At 47.9% G+C, this 16,517-nt stretch overlaps 5 protein-coding genes across 5 annotated transcripts; 2 read left to right on the top strand and 3 right to left on the bottom strand.

Annotated features, from left to right (window-relative positions):
- Positions 1 to 136: 136 nt before the first annotated feature.
- Positions 137 to 2,063, top strand: N7509_004627 (tumor suppressor protein LOH1CR12; the record flags this gene model as incomplete). Its single annotated transcript, XM_056629264.1, has 9 exons — positions 137 to 168; positions 242 to 551; positions 600 to 628; positions 672 to 744; positions 856 to 1,254; positions 1,320 to 1,604; positions 1,663 to 1,746; positions 1,793 to 1,819; positions 1,872 to 2,063. 9 exons carry the CDS (start codon positions 137 to 139, stop codon positions 2,061 to 2,063), a joined length of 1,431 nt encoding a protein of 476 aa, XP_056488566.1.
- Positions 2,064 to 5,444: 3,381 nt separating this feature from the next.
- On the bottom strand, positions 5,445 to 6,380 carry N7509_004626 (uncharacterized protein; the record flags this gene model as incomplete). Its single annotated transcript, XM_056629263.1, has 1 exon — positions 5,445 to 6,380. One exon carries the CDS (start codon positions 6,378 to 6,380, stop codon positions 5,445 to 5,447), a length of 936 nt encoding a protein of 311 aa, XP_056488565.1.
- Positions 6,381 to 8,739: 2,359 nt separating this feature from the next.
- Positions 8,740 to 9,903, bottom strand: N7509_004625 (uncharacterized protein; the record flags this gene model as incomplete). Its single annotated transcript, XM_056629262.1, has 1 exon — positions 8,740 to 9,903. The coding sequence occupies one exon, from the start codon at positions 9,901 to 9,903 to the stop codon at positions 8,740 to 8,742; it is 1,164 nt and encodes a 387-aa protein (XP_056488564.1).
- A 1,077-nt stretch (positions 9,904 to 10,980) lies between these two features.
- N7509_004624 (uncharacterized protein) lies at positions 10,981 to 12,033 on the bottom strand (the record flags this gene model as incomplete). The annotated part of the gene is made up of 5 exons (XM_056629261.1): positions 10,981 to 11,195; positions 11,253 to 11,546; positions 11,599 to 11,712; positions 11,764 to 11,900; positions 11,963 to 12,033. 5 exons carry the CDS (start codon positions 12,031 to 12,033, stop codon positions 10,981 to 10,983), a joined length of 831 nt encoding a protein of 276 aa, XP_056488563.1.
- A 545-nt stretch (positions 12,034 to 12,578) lies between these two features.
- Positions 12,579 to 16,460, top strand: N7509_004623 (uncharacterized protein; the record flags this gene model as incomplete). The annotated part of the gene is made up of 1 exon (XM_056629260.1): positions 12,579 to 16,460. The coding sequence occupies one exon, from the start codon at positions 12,579 to 12,581 to the stop codon at positions 16,458 to 16,460; it is 3,882 nt and encodes a 1,293-aa protein (XP_056488562.1).
- Between the last annotated feature and the right edge of the window lie 57 nt (positions 16,461 to 16,517).

Raw genomic sequence — 16,517 nt, 5'->3', positions numbered from 1 at the left:
GGCGCCCGCAAAATGTGACTCGTCCCAGCTTTATTCGTTTTTTCGAGCCTTGACATTTTTCGCTCGACTTCCCTCTCTACCTCTGCTCCATGGACGCCCTAAAGAGGTCTCGCTCACCCCCGGTGCACTCTCTCCAATGGCGGAAAACTTTTTCTACCCGTCAGACGAGTATATACCGCTTGCAGGATAGTCGTTTATGTGTGTCCACTGGGGAATCGGTGATCGATGAATTCTTTCGCAGTTTCGAGCCGGGCCTCTCTCCGCCCCGCCGGCATGAGCTGCTGCGACTTTTTCTCGAGCAGACTGGAGCGCTACATTCATTCCTAGACACTACCCGGGGTCAATATCAACCAGTAGACAGACGGGTGCTCGCCTTGGTGGACGACCGATGTGATCCTTGTTTGCAAATAACGGGCATCGCGGGAAGCGCAGCTTTCCTGCCTGTCCGACCATGGGAGTCCGAGGAGTACATGAGACGGCCTCCTGAGGGCTTATATACTCGGTTTTGCGGTGTAGATGCGGAAATGCTCTACAAACATCTTAATAGGGATGTATGTTATCCTCCCTTTTACAATATGGTCTCCTGCTGATCTTCACAGAGAACAGGCCGGGCAGAACGCCGAATCATGTAGGTTACCTCTTGCATCGATGAGTAATGGCTAATTAAAAAGATATCTGGTCGATATGACACCGCTGGCGTGCCTCGCGTTGATCTCAACTGTCAATTATTTTCACCTTCCCCAAGTAAGGTCATTTCTCTCCCGATACGTGGCGTTTAACTCGTACATAGGGATCTCGCAGGTATTCTTACTCTCTCGGAGGGACTCAGCATATGATGGCTGACATTAGTTCTAGATTCGCGGTTTCACCCTGGAATTTCATCTGCCTCATTATGTCCTCCGGCGAGAGGATGATCAACTCCGTGATGATCGACTCCTTCGGAAACACCGTCGCTTTCGCCTCTCCGGCCAGGACGCCATCTACGAGGTGCAACTGTCCCTGGTCGTTTTCGGGGTCGATGAATTCTTCTGGACTGCCTATTTTTGCGAAGACGCGTACTTCCGAGCCAGTAATCCAATCACCGAACACCTTAAGGATAAGGGAGATGGGCCGTCATCGGGGGCGCGGATGTCCAAGTTCCCTATCTGGGACCCCCGGTACTATTTCCTCTCCATTTTAGTCATTCGCATGGGACAAATTACGATGGAATGGGCGGTCTTGATGGATATTATCACCGGCCATCTTGACAAGCATGTATTTACACCTCCTCCAATACCCCTTGAAACATTGATACGTACACAATCTGAATCGCTAACCAGGATGACCTATTCCTGGAAGACGACCCGTCCTTGAGGAAAACGAAAGAATATACCTGGATTTTAGTCACCTTACGACGGCTTCGCAACCTACTAGCTCGAGTAATCGCGACGCTGGTCTCCTTCGATACAAACAATTCCGTCTACTTTGACCTTCAGGCTGAGGGAGCCCTGTACGACCGGTTCCGCGAGTGCTTCGACCAGGTACGTCAACTTACCGCTGAGTTGGCTTCTACTCGGATGATTCTAGAGCAACGTATTGAAACATTAGAAAAAATGTCGGATGTTGTATGTCAGTCCTAGTTTGCTTAACCCTTCGAGGGAAGTGTCTCTAATATGTTTCTAGCTGGTGAATGCATCGTCCTTGGCAGAAAGTATCACGGCCACCCGCCAGGGAGACAATATCCGGCTTTTGACGTATATTAGTATTGTGAGTTTCTCTACTCATTAACCGAGCGTGGCTAATGAAGCATCAGATCTATCTCCCAGTGACTCTGGTGACGGTGTGTTACGCGGTTTGATTTGCAGGTTTACACACTAAGCGACTAAAATTAGGGCATCTTCAGTATGAATCAAGTCAGCGGCGAGAATGCGTGGTGGAAATACTGGCTCTGTCTCATTTGTTTCACAGCTGGTACTATCTCCATGGCTTTCGGAGTACAAATCGTCATTTCTCGGTGGAGATATGGACGAGGCAAGCATGTCATGGATCACTTGAACGTCGTGCAGGCAGAACATACAAGATGATTGCAGGAAGAGCAAGTTGGTTCTAGTTCATACGGTTTTGGACCATCGCCACATTGACACTGAAAAGTCAGTAGCTTTCTCAAAATGAAATAGATTTTTGCTGTCTTACACAGATATACAGGTATGCCAAATGGGACATACCATATGTCGGACCTTGGCATTCCGCGCACTTCTCATGTTGACACTTCTCGCAGGTTTTTGCATTGGCGCTGTTATATGACTTGCAGTTCTCAATACACTGGGCATATATCAGTGCTGGACAATATAAAGGAGGTGAGAGGCTGCTTACACAATACCAATCCTTCCCTAACTCGACAGGAAGATGGAGAGAGAATATAGCCATTGGAAGGAAGTCCATAACCAAGTGATCTTCTGTAGGAAGAGTAAATATGTAAAGGGTTTAAAAAGAGTAGAGGGGTAGTAGTATGAGAAATGGGAGGGTTAAAAATCCTTTGTCTGAAATAGACGAGGCTAATCTTGTCAAGCATAAATAGCTGGCGATTGGTGCTTAGAGTATACAGCTGCAAGTATCAATGAGTTTTCGGTCATCAATAATGCGATATATGGCTAGCAGACGCAGGAAGTCCAGGCTATTACGTGTCATTGCGACTATGGTCGCATCACTAGGGCGGCTGCAATTTTCAGAAATAAGGCTGAGAGGTTCTCTTGGACAATCTCACATGCAATACCACGACCGGGTCGAAGGTCATTGTAGGCATCCACCCCTGGCACATAAGATAAACCAATGAAGTCAGCCCTCAGTAGCATCACGTGGATGACAACTGCACCTGGTGCCCCTGGACTATCTCAAGGCTGGATGGGGTCTAGAACGATTGGACTAGAAGCGTTATAAGACCAGAAGCCAGCTCATATGACGTTGGTCGTTCTATGCTGCACGTGCTCTCCAGTCGGCCGTACTGTGACTAATTTCCTCTCAAGAGGATTCTCCCATGAGGCGAACCATCTTGAAAGAGGTCTTCTGGTCTTGATCTTCGAAGACAACCCCGCTCTTAAAACAGTTTAGCTGGGAATGTTGTTTTGTTAACCTTTTCTCATCGAACACCCTCCAGGATTCTCTACATAGCACTATTGCACGCACAAGATCTGTATTCTATTCCACTACTAGTTCTAGTAGCTTTCTTTTGGGAGCGCCATACGTCTTAGCTGTAGGCCGCTCTTATTCCAAGCAACATAGGTCTATAGTTGTTCTAAAATGGTTCTCTCATTATCGCCTAGGCTCCCTTCCATCTTCAACTCGGTCTAAGGCTCGAGATGCCATCCATAAAAGTTCTTTCTCTTTGACCACCCGGCCCTCTTCTGCGAACTTCTTCTCCTCCTCCTTTGAAATTACGAATAACGCATTGCCACCGTCAGCGGTCGCTGCAGGGAAGCATTGATTTGGCCGCAGGCTGTGCAGGTTCCGATCGTACAATGAATGGTCTTTCCATAAATACTTGCGCGCGACTCGTTCCAGGGGTGATGGATTAGATGGATCGACCTGAAGACGGTCTGACCGTTTCCACTCTCCGCGTTCAAGTGACCAGAGCTGAATCTCAGTGTAATCCGGGGGCGATTGCTGAGCCGCCCCGGCAGATGAGGATTTTTGATTGGCGGCGATACATTCACAATTGGTCCGTTTAAGTTAGACCCCCTGCCCTGTCAGTCTTTTCATTAGATTGACAAATGCCTTCGAGATCCAGATTCTGACAGGCCAGGACTTTGCTATCACGCTCAGTGCCAGCATGCCCGAGGCTTTGGTTCCATGGTTGAGTCTTGCAGGGAGTAATTTTATTCGTTGTCGCACCCATTTATGTCCGGATGTATGTATGCAATAATGAAAAAAAAACTCTAGGCTTTAGGTGAACGCAAGTCAAATTCAATTTCATGTAAGATGGTGTACTATATGGTGCTTGCTGATGAAGAAAAAGAGGGTGATCGTGGGACAACGTCGCTAGTCCTGTTTGGGAACCACTACCCGCCCCATTTTCAACTGAGCCGACTCTGCCCAAAGCTGAGCACACCAAGAGCATAACGATAATTTGAGCACGGAGATATTTGGCGGTTGGAGGAGATAGCTGGGGCTCTACAATAGGTTCCGAGGTTTCTGGCCGGATAGAATCTACCAGCGCATCGCGGGGGGCGGTGTCTTGAGCAGGTGCAGTATCCGCAACATCCTCAGCTTCCTCTGGCAGTTCTTCCGAATACAGCGATGGTGAGTACTGATGGTCTCTTTGCTGAGGAAACTTCTCCCGCGGAGATTGTTCTAATTCGCCGAGCTCTTCATGAAGGGCGCAAGCAGCAATTGCTCTTAGCCCCGTTTCCAAAAGATTACTGGGCGCTAATTGAAAATTATCTCCCCAAAATGTTGGGTTTGGACCCCAAATTGACCCACCTAAAAGTAAGACAACTACAGTCAGATTTCGGCCAAATCGGATACAGCGACCTTGCAAACTTCTAATTCCCGATCCGATGCCGGCTTATAGAATTATCTGATCTGATAAGATCGATTTGTGCTAGATACTGCCTTGGTTCCGTGGGTATAAATACCTTGGTTTTGTCGACCGAAACCCAGCCTTTTCGTTAGACAACATTCTATCCTCTACTCCCAGCCTCAAAACTCTTCAAAATATATCCTCATTTCATCATGAAATTTCTCGGCGCTGTTACCGTTGCCATTCTTGCAGCTGTCGCAAATGCGAGCCCTGCCCCTGCTCCGGCCCCAGCAGCGAACGTTTGTGCCGTCGGTGAGTACTTCTCCAACCGGTACTAGTAGAATGCAAGAACCTAGGCTTATCATGTATACGACAGTTGGCCAAGGCTGCTCTTTTGTGAACTGTTGCAGTGGCTATCACTGCATGAACAAGAACAGCATCATGCAGTGCGTGGCGAACTAGATTATGAAGGAATTGTGTACCTTTCTGGTCATCGAGCCCGCTATGTGAATGTGAAAGGCTGTACACACTTTACTGTCCTTTATTCACAAAATCTTGTTTACTTTATTTGAGATAATGCATCTTTCATATGAAGGTTGAAGTCTAGATGTGCCACGCGTATTCATGGTGTTCTACTGGGTAAAAATAGTAAAAGTGATAAACCAGATCAAACTTTGCGACTATGTCAATAAGGTATCGCGTTGTGTGGACGCAATCATCTTTGATCGATAACATGCAAATACAAAAAACCTATTTTGGCATTTCGATACTATTGAAGTCCAAATATAAGATCTGAATTCTTGATTCTCAAACCTTGGCACCTTGTGGCCTTGAGATAGCTCTTCCTTTATCAATGATGAATGGCCAGTGTGAATTATGAATTCTATTATCCTCACAGTTGATATCAATCAGTACAATCAAACTTACTTCCCTTTATATGCTGAGCCCATCAAACCTCAATATTCTTTGATCTTTGAGTCGTATCCAAAGAAAGTCGATTTACTGGAACGCCTCTGACTGACTCAGGTGTAGTGAATTGCCGTCGGTTCGGGATATCGGATAAATCATTGACACCACTATCGGCAAGGTCCAATTGAGATGCTTCCACTATAGCAGTAAGTTTTCCGAGGACGGCGAATTCAATTTTGAGTTTGATACTGTAGATGGTGCATTTCAGGAGGACTTGAAGATAGTACAGTCCAAGGAACTCGACAACAAGAACTGCAATGTCCATGAGAATGATGAGAACATTGATCGCCAGCAGCTCATACATGATTTGTCTTCGGTGATTGCTATCCGCAGGGTTGAGTTGGAGAAGTTTGACGGTTTCTCGGATGTATAGCAAGGAGATAATGAACTCCTGTACACAGAACCAAGTCACCTGTAGCCGCTCGATGATTTTATAAGTTTTATTCCATTCGCTCGTCCGCACAAAGGCTGCTCCGAATGTTGAAATCGTTGTTGGAAAGCCGATCAGGACGGTATTCGTGACCACTGCATAGAGAACTAGTCGCAAGATACGCTGATCGTATAACACCAGGTGAAGTCGAGAATAAAGGACAACCGACTGCCCAGGAATCAGGAAATAGAACCCGATATTGGATAGTGCCAGCGCCAGCCATAGCGGACCGATAGCGAAAAAGTGTAAGAGATTACCGATCCCACTGGGTATGAGCCCAAGCACAGTGGAGAGTGAAAGTGACCAAAAGTAGAGTCCCCGGTAGCGGCGGAAAGTGAGGAAGATCAAAACGGAGAGTTCAGCCGCATTATACAAGAGTATGGCAACCAGAGCACCCATGATCACCTTGATAGCTATGCTATTGCCCTGGTAGCCACCAACAAGACCAAGCGGGCCCTGGGCCCGAGAAAGGAATTGCTCGGACATTGAAATTTTCCTGGGTTCAGTCAAGCATCGCCATACACGGCAAAGCAAAATCCTCTTGCTGACTCTCCCTGCAAAATATTCAGATGGATTTCAGAAACCGTCCTGGAATTTGGAGACCATCATCGCTGTTTTTACACGACACCAGGTGCGTTGAATTTCACGAATATCAGTTTCGGTCGATCTTTCTTGCCCGAGAGTCGTTCCTGTGCGTATTCATCCTCCTCGTAAACACTAGCGACCTGTGCCTAATAGATAGGCGCTTCTTGAACGGGAAAAGGTGGTGGTGAGGGAGGACTGGGAGACAGGGGTCGGAGGTAATCTTCCAATATTGAGATCTCGGAGGAGATTCAAATCGCACACGCGGCTCAGAGGCATGAAGACTTGCGCGAGCGGCGAAATTGCGGGGTTTCGTCAGTGGTGGCTGCAGGTTTTCCTGGAAAACCTTCTCCCGAACGCAATTTTGGTTCGCAAAGTCTGGATGCGGGGATGTGGGGATGCACCCCAAGCAAAATTCATCATTATAATAGGCGCAGGGCTATTCTCTGGGGACTCTCTGGCTAAGTCAATCATTTTAGCTTTCTGAACTTGGCGGTGATGGGGCGATTTGGGATTTTGAAGCCTCAGGCAAGAGGCTTCGAGATACGGCCCAATGCGCCACCCACAGGCAAGAAATAAGACTGTAACTCTAGTCCACTACCCAATCAACTGAGTATCTTTACCCCAATTCTTCGTTTTCTATTGCATTCCAGTCTATCCTGCTTTTTCGTTTCCTTCATCGAACGATATTCACAAAGTACTCAAGCTGAGCTCTATGCAGGAGCTGATGCCCTCATGAGCATTAGGCACCAAGACCACAATGAGTGCGTTCTGTGTCTAATAGCTTTACGTGCGCTCTCTGTGTCTCTCTGCCTGTCCTATCCGGCCACCTGAAAAGCGCAAAATCGTAAACTTTGAAGAGGATACGAGGCAGAAAAAATATCAGGGAATATGTCTGCTTATGGTAGAATCATCCCTAATTATGTCACCATTCCTTTCACTTCCATAGTTAGGGATGAACTAAATCGGCACTGGAGTGTGGTAGTAGTTCTATTTCAGAAAATGGATGCTGTTATACCCCTTGCTATCAGGATATTCTACCGGCCAAGTTTTTCTGTTAAAATATTTCTGTCAACTAATCAGGATGATCTTGAGAGGTCAGTAAGACTGGAACCTGAACTTTTTCTCTTAGAAATGGTTGCAAGAAGGAAGAATTAAGTACCTGCCGTAAGCAGGCCTCAATAGAGATACTGGCCTATTGAAGAAACGTTAATATTCAATTGCGGTTGCATCACACCATAGGGTGGTAGAAACGAGATCCACATATGCTGGTTTTCTTTGTTTCAACGGATCGCGGTGAGCCCCGGGAATTTTACTCGATGGGAGTGGTTATCTACAAGAAGGACAAAGCATCAGAGACAGGGGTAATGGATTTTTAGTTCAAGCCTTACCTGAACCTCATCTCAATTAAAGTATGTCGGCTTTAGCTCTGATTCGCTTGGAATCCTTCCCTCCTCAACATAAATCTCCTTAATTTCCGTCGACAGGCGTGTATTTTTCTACAACTTGCAGCAAAATGGATTCACTTCATTTCGCCCGTCTGGTTCTTCTCTACGGTTTTATCACCATGCTAGCAGCCGCCTTGCCCACCGGGGGCCTTCCAGACTGCTATCCTAAATGGGATACTAAGCCAGGAAAGAATTGTCCAGACAAGGGTTATTAGATCATTGCAATTTTCAATCACTTGATATGAGTTTCACGTGGAATATTGAACCATTATCTACATCCATGAAGCAACAGCAGTAAGTTCCTTTCGCCTTTTTCAAGCCCGCAAATACTCACTTCTTGGTTCAGCCCCTCGGAAATATTTTGCGAATATCAATCCTCACAATACGCTCTTGAACAATGCTCCAAGGTTCAAGTTCACATGCTCTTTTTGAAGAAATAAAAACCCCAAAGTGATTTAATGCGATGCGTTTTTCCCGCTTCAAATTGGTAACTCCTTCAATTGATTTTCGAACATTGGCCCGCTATTATTCTTTTCTTCTTGTTTTAAATGACCCAAAACGATCATCACAATAAAATATTAGTGTCTGCGAAAATGACGCGCAAGATGGCTGGCCTTACAATACTGCCTATCTATTTTAAACTTATAATTCTTTGTCACTAGTACTAGTCATGGATATGGTAATTGCGTACGGAAGTAGGATTAGCGATCATGATTTCAAATTATAGTACAGAAAATTTGTAAGCATTAACTAGTTATACCAACAAAACCCATATTTCCCTTTCAACCACCGACTATCACTCCCCGGCTCGACACTCACTCCTGATCGTGCTTTTCCAATTTCATCTGCATCCATCTATCGCGAGCCGCCTCACACTTCCAATCCTTGTCACGGCAGTTCTCCTTTGCCTCAGCTAGCCATCCATCCCAATTCTTGGTCGCCGGGGCAGACTTGGTCTTCTTGACCCAGGCAATCCTCTCCGTGGTTCGGATAGCATCCCATAGCACCTGAGTGAAATTATCATTCGGGTGATCGTCAATCTTTTCCACCACGTATCGGTCATCCATATTCCACATTTCGGATGGATCTGTGAGAAGTGCCATGGCCCAATAGGCGAGGTTGAGAATAATGTAGGCCAGGCCAACAGCAATCTGAATCTTCCAGCCAGTATTACTGAAGAAGATAATAGCAGCCATGAGCAGAACCGTACTTGTGGCAAGGAGGACTTGGTGATACCGCCCATTGAAAACGTAATCACAGGCCTCGGTGCCCGCATAAAGCTCGCGTGCAACCTCCTCGGTACATTTAACACACACGAAGGCACCTGATCGCGTACGGATTACAACGTCTCCGTCGGCCACCTTTCCTTTGACTGTCCGGACAGAGAGAGATGGGCGCCACTGTGCGGACATGCAGGCCATGCTTGTTGACAAGGACATCGTTCCCAGACCGAGCAAACCTACAGCCTCATGCTGAACGCCGGCCCAGACGAAAAGCGCGATTGTCATCAGAATTGAAGCAAATGTGACCAGATTCAAGGGACAGAACTTGTGAAGCGGGATGATGGCCTTTTCGGGACACTTTGGCTTTTTCTCGCCAGCCTCGTTCTTCTCGAGGTCCTGCTCGAGGTCCTTGTTTGCATCCTTCCTGTGGCTGATTCGGAAGCACTGGAATCGGAATGGGGGCAATGACTCGATGTCATGAATCACGTTGGCGAAGAAATTGAGTTCGGTAAACTGGTTGCCAGAGTGGACGCCAACGACGGTTACGTCTTTGACAGCTGGCAGTCGGGCTGGTCGGTCGGTGTCCAGCATCGTCTCGGGGGCCGGTAGAAGTCGAGGGAAGCTGCCAAACGGCGATGCGGTGATGGCCTGCGCATGCTTCTCAATAGCGGATCCTCCAACAACCGCCAGTAAACCGACAATATCGAAACTCCAGGAGACTGCGTCATCCTCGATGTTCAATGGAAACCAGACCATCTTGATTTTCTAGCGAACAAGATTAAATGGGAATGAAATGTGATACACAACGACAGGAAGCGAAAACTGAAGAGGAAAAACACCACTTTAGAAGGTGGAGAGGCCCCCAAAAGACCTCTATTCCCAAGCTAGCTCCCATTTTCGCGCGGAGTGGGGTCGCGAAAGAATTCACGATTGCTTGACATCAGATGGTAGAAGCTGCAGATTAGCGAAGCTTTCTTTGGGGGGGGGCAGCACGATGAGCGGTTCATGGGCTCCATTAAACAGTGGGTACAGATCTCGGGGTACCAATTAAATCTACTCTAAGCGCGGAAAAATCTGTATCTGGTCCCCAAGCTGAGATGCCAGTCCAGAAGACCCAGTAAACAAACCCGAGTTGATGTTTTCTGATCCACATCATTGCAGGGTCCGTTAACATTTGATGCTGTCTGCAGGGAGTGCGGAGCAGGCACGGGTTCACCGACGCATTGAAAATATGGCTACGAAACCTGACTGGCTTCTTTTAGGCTCCGATGGTGGGTCGACGTGTACGGAGTGCATACTGTACAGTAGTTGCGTTTGCGGAGTTGTTTACAGATCCACAGCTGAGCCAGCCACCGAATATGCCACTACCCGAGTCAACCCCCCCATTAAGAAACCTCCGCAGCTGGCAAGACTTGCCGAGATGTGTGCAGCCTCCTTGATTGGTGGCTAAATAATCTACGGTACTTATGTACATGCGAATGATACATGCACTCCGCTATATGTTTGTAGAAATCGCACAAAATAACGTAACAGAGAGCGGCCAAATCTGAGAATGTAGATCCGCCATCCCGTTCTCCACCTGATCTTGAACATGTCGATCACCAGGGCGTTCAACTTGCGATAAAAATACGTCTACATGCTACCGAGACCCACCGGGGTGAAAGAGATTTCTCAGGTTCGTCGAAGTACATACATACTACTCGTACTAGTAGTATCTTATTCGCACGGACTTTCATGGTGTTGAGGATCTCATTCAGCTGGGTGGATGAAGAAACTTTTCCCTAGTGTACTATACTATATGTACATAATCCCGGCCGTTTGGTTACTACCAAACTAGATCTTCTCATTCGATAATGCCTGTCGGCCAGCATCATTTCCTGATGTCAATCCCAACAAATATTTTTTAGTCGTGTCGTCAAGACGAGAACCCGCCAGAAGAATGCCCATGATATGACCCGCCAGTTGTCCTTGTGTGATGAGACCACAGCGAATCACGTCGCCCATCAAGTCATAAGTACTGTGTACCTTGAGTCCCCGCATTATGCGCTCTGAAATATAGTCAGTTTCATGTCTCAAACGGCTGCGAGGCTGCGGGAATATCTTACTGCTCAACCCCCAACTGGCGGGCTTGGTAATCTGCACCTTATAGCTGCGAATCCATGACTTGGGATACGAGGCTCGCAGTCCGATCGGGTGGCCCAGACTCTTGATTGAGAGAGTGCTGGTATTGCGAACCTCGGGCGTTGCGGCCGCTTCGTCTTGTTGACCACTGGTACTTTTGACCTCTGGCGATGGTTGACTGGCCTCCCCACCGGTCTGCGGAGAACTGCCTTCTTGGTTTTCTTTCACAGCGGGGTCCGAGTTTGCCTCATCCCCAGCTGCCACAAGCTCTGTTAGGTCTACTGGTAGTTAGTGGGCTGTTCCGGCATCCATGTGTCTCAGGACACTGACCTTCTTCGGGCTCCTGGTGGTCCAGTGCGCTGTCGGAATTGCCATCGGCCTGGTTGCTTTTCTCTCTAGGCTTGGAGGCAATGCCAGTGAGTTCCTCAAGAGCTAATTTATCCTCTGAGTAGCAGTTAGTTTATTGTCGGTATGCTTCATTCAAGGGAACCATACTATAAACAATGATTCCATGCTCAAATCGGGCGTTGGCGGAGTAGGCGATGAGGAAAAACACATCAATAAAGCCAATAAATCGAATCTTGCCAGCCCATTGCTCATCGTTGATGGAGAGCTCCCATGGATGTATATCGCTGAGCCATTAGCCTCAGAACCAGTGAATGAAGAGCCTTGCTACCAGATGAGATGTACTCACCAGTCACATTCCAAAGTATTATCTTGAATCGACCTCCCAAAGGTCTCCAGTACTCGGTGGTAGGATGCCATTCTGACTTTAATTCAGTTCAGGTGGTGTAGCGTAGATCCTGTTCAGATAATTAACATGAACAAGGTGTCGAGAGCAAAATGCTTGGAAGTCGTGATTGTGCCGAAACCCATCGACAGGCCTCAGGAAGCCCCGAGGGGGTGGGTCAAAATGTCATGGTTGACCTGCACTCCACCCTCAGCTGTATGCAGTTCGGTGGGGTATCTCCACTGCGTGTGTACAAACACCACAAAATGTCAACCTGCGCTGACGTGTTTGCGGCATTTCGGTCTTCACTTTTCTCCCTCCTCGTGGGTCTTCAAATGTGGATTCTACGAAAAGCGGAGGCCCCCGCCACCGAAAGACGTTCAGCTGCAGGTGCAAAGCATTTCCGTGTACGAGTAGGTACGAGTACAGTACTGGGTTTCCTGGGTAAGCTTGTTTGCCATACGATCAATCAACCTCTGTGAATATTGCGTTCCCATTAGGCTGGTAGGAAACTCCTCTCTCCCCGCCAAAAGCTATAATTTTCCCTCCGAGCCCTCAGTTGCCCGAGTTTCAAGTCACAATGAATTCGCTTGACTCGATCAAATCAGCCCTTGCGGACTCGATTATCTCTAATTCGACCCTTAAAGAGGCAGTCGACATCGCCAGTTTTGTCACCGATCGTTCAAAGCGATTCAAGGATGTTGCACTTGACAACGATCAAAAGCACAAGCTGCGCCGAGTTCTCAACCATTTCCTTGTCCCGACCGTCAAACCGAAATTTGTGGACGATGATGCAAGCATAACCCACGATGATGATCGTGTGCCAGTGGACTGGTTGGCCCAGGCCGAGCAAGATTTGAAAACACCAACGCGCATGATTGATGTGGACACTATGAATATGGTTCCGACGTATAGTCTCGGCTTGCAAGATCAGTACTGTATCGTGTCTCATAGCTGGAAAGGCTCCGAGATTACTTACGGAGACTTCGGTCAGGCTAGATCATTCGAGCCGAAAAAAGACCTGGCGAATACCGAATCGCAGCCAGCCTCGAATGACGTGAACAATGTCGTTAATAAGTGCAAGTCGGATATTGAGAATCTTCAACAAAAAATTGAAGCCGCGCTTCCGGACGTCCGCGCCAGATCCGATGGACAACGCCCCCAAGATATCACCACCCTCCTTCAGTGGTACGCCGATGCCAATGGAGCTGAATGGTCTCTTGGAAGCTCGCAAAAGAAGTTTCATGATGCCAAAGCAACCTTGGCAAGTGCCGAAAGAGAAGCTGAGTTCTATACCACTCTTTCAAACAGCATCAATATTCTCAGCAACGACCTGTCCGGAGCCGATAAACCAGATACCTCAGAGAAGGGGCCAGAGATGAAGCAGGTAGACTCAGCAATTCTCAGTATGAAAGAACATGCACAGGAGAGCTGCTCGCACACGGAAGAAAGGCATCTCGAAGCCGTGGCACAAAGGGCAGAGCTAGACAGTACGATTGTTTTCTTCGATCAGAATCGTGAGCTCTGCTATGGAATTGAGGCACTTCTAGTGGCCTTACAGCACATCCGTTCTTCACGCAAGATTCTGAAGTCAATCTCTCAGACAAAAAAGCTATTTGATGCTCACTTTCCTCGAGGAGGGAAGCGATATGTCTGGCTTGATACCTGTTGTATCAATAAAGCGGATAGCTTTGAGTTGACCGAGTCTCTTTCCTTGATGGGAGACTGGTACACCAATGCTGATCTGTGTCTTGTGCATTTGGATACCCCACGAGATGAAAGATCATGGATTGAAGAATGGAAGTTTTGGAAGGATCCTTCTCATGTCCCGGTTCCGCTCAACATGACCACCTATGGTCAGATCGGCGCCGGTGCCAACGACATAGAAAAGAACAAATATCAAGTCGAATGGGCAACCCGTGGATGGACATTGCAAGAGCTGGTTTTGAGCAAGGTGACCTACTACGTCAATTCTCACTGGCAGAATCTCACCCGACCTGTTGAAGTCCTGGGCCCCTTGTACTTCCTTCGTCCATTCATTCGAAGCTATTTGCAGCACCCCTATGTCAAGAAGCATAAGAACCTATCTTCTGATCGCATTGAGAAGCTCAAGGAATTGCTCTCCCCAGAGTTTGTCCACCCTGGGATGTCTCAGGAGCAGGAGCTCACCGTGATGCTTCTCACACTAGGATTTGTGGCACCGAGAGGCCTACAGGAGACTTTGGCCGAGTCCCAGATTGGAAAGGCAGTCCTTACTGCTTCCAGACAGCTCCCTAGTGCTTTGAAAGGTCTATTATCCAGTAAGGATATTTCCGACACCAGTATACTGTCGGCCTTCACCGACGAGTCTGCTACCGACGAGTCTGGTATCGCCGAAAGGATAACCCTCTTCAACTACTTGTTGTCTGCTTTGGCCAACCTCACAGACGTTCAGGTCCTTGGCGATCGTCAATTTATTGCTAAGTTCAGCAAGGTCGAGAACATGACGAACTGGATTAGTGGTACTCTTGGGGATTCATCTGCTAGCACTTCCCTTGTCGCGGCATCAGAGCGTGTGACAACGGTTTCCACTGATCAGGCATATTCTCTGATGGGTATTTTGGGTGTGAGGTTTCCAGCCTTCCCTGCAGAAGGTCTTCCTAAGGCTCTTGCACGACTTTTGGATGAGGTTGTCATTGCATACAATGATGTCTCGGTTTTCAATTGGACCGGAAAGCACCGTGGAAGCCCTCTTCACGGTCGATCTTTGTATCCCACGAACATTGACGCTTTTGTCGATCCTACGAGCAACCCTCTGGTGAAATCGAAAGCCCAGACAAGCAAACGCATCTTGGACCTCTTCCGAGCCCAGCGAGTGCGCCAAAGCGAAACTGCAAGCAATGTGAACATGCTCCTGGCTGAGATGCTGGCTCATAGCAAGAAGCTACCCGAACAATGCTCAGTGTTTATCAAACTAGGAGAGTTGGTCACACAGATCAAAGGTACCAGTTTCGACCGGCTGGGTACTCATATTGAAGAATTAAAGGAAATCGTCTCCAAGCTTCAGGACTTCACGCCTGAAGAAGCCGATGAGGATACTAAAAACCAGTCTCTTGCTGGTAGGTTGAACAATACCATGGAGCGAGTTGATTCATTCTCCAAATCCTGGCAGGCGCCTAAGATTGAAGTCCCCAAATTTGAGGTACCCAAAATGTCTTTCGGGTGGAAAAAAGCGCCAGCTGAAAAGGCCCAACCGAGCGAGCCTACGACGCCTATCAAGCCTCCTCAAACTGCCGAGCCTGCAGAGAAGGAGCCATCCGCTGCTGTCCTCCAATACGAGGCACTCGATCAAAAGATCCAGGATGTCATCAATGTTCTCAGTGGCACTGTGGAGCCTGAAGTGAGATCTGACAAAGATATCCCACTGGAGGCAAAGCTTGGCACGACCGGAGACAGAAGTAACGAAGATAACAGCACCCCGGTCCAAAAGCCAGAAGGTAGAAGGATGGTCTGCCCGAACCCGATCACAGTTAGCAGTGGTGGCATTCGGGGAATCTTCGACATTCAACGAATCATCGTCACGATGATTGAACCCGAAGTCCTACGTTCCCGAGTCCGATCTGCGGTCAGAGGCCAGAAGATTGATGGTTGGTGTACTATCAGCACTGGTCTCTCCGTGACTCTGGTCGCCTTCTCCGCCGATCGAGATGTTCTGGCCCAGCAGCTCGACCTAACCGAAGTGATCAAGAGCCACATTGACCCCGAAGAGTCTCCCGCAAGTGATCCGGCAACAGATACCTCTAAAAGTGAGGAGGGCATCCTAGATAATCTCAAATTGGAGAAAACACCCGAGCAAGTCAAGGTTGGTCGTATGATCAACTTTGTGCAAAAGCAAGATCTGCACGGTATCGCCGGAGAATGGGTGTTGATCCGCTTCTCGGGTGTGCCTGGAGCCCAGTGGTTCCTCTCTGAATTGGTACTAGGTGCTGGCAACGACTTCTACGGCAAACGAATTGCCACAGATGCTTTCAGCTTCGAGGATGCAGCTCCAGAGCAAGGACTGACTGAGTATTGGCATCAATTTACCACAGAGAAGAAGGCGCGCACTTGTGATACCCTTGACATGTATCTCAACCGCAAAAAGATGCTCCAAGCCGCCGGTGGCCAATTGGACCAGTTACAGAAAGTGGAAAATCCTTCCCAGGGAGCTGGTAAAGAAGGTTTCCAAGGCGATTTGGAGAGTGTATGGGAGATTGTGCAAAATGTCTCTCTGGACAAGGTGGTCAATCTGGGCAAGATGTCAGGCTTAGGTGTTGGAAGTTTGGGCGCCCAGGTTTGGGCCAACCACCTGGAAGGGCGAATTGAGAAGGGTGCACTAAAACGCGTACCGGTTCATTTGAGAACCCCAGTGCGAGATCTTGATCAGAACCGGAAGTTGCTGCCAGCCATGTTCCATGCTGGACGCGAGATGCATATGTTTTAGTGAAGGAATTCGGAACTCATTTGTAATTAGTCAATCCAATTTCAACTATGAATATTC

Source organism: Penicillium cosmopolitanum, assembly GCF_028827165.1.
Source record: "Penicillium cosmopolitanum strain IBT 29677 chromosome Unknown utg000006l:49.0-5199605.0:1.0-5204138.0, whole genome shotgun sequence".
In the NCBI taxonomy this organism is placed as follows: domain Eukaryota; kingdom Fungi; phylum Ascomycota; class Eurotiomycetes; order Eurotiales; family Aspergillaceae; genus Penicillium; species Penicillium cosmopolitanum.
This window is presented reverse-complemented; position numbering and strand designations above follow the sequence as displayed.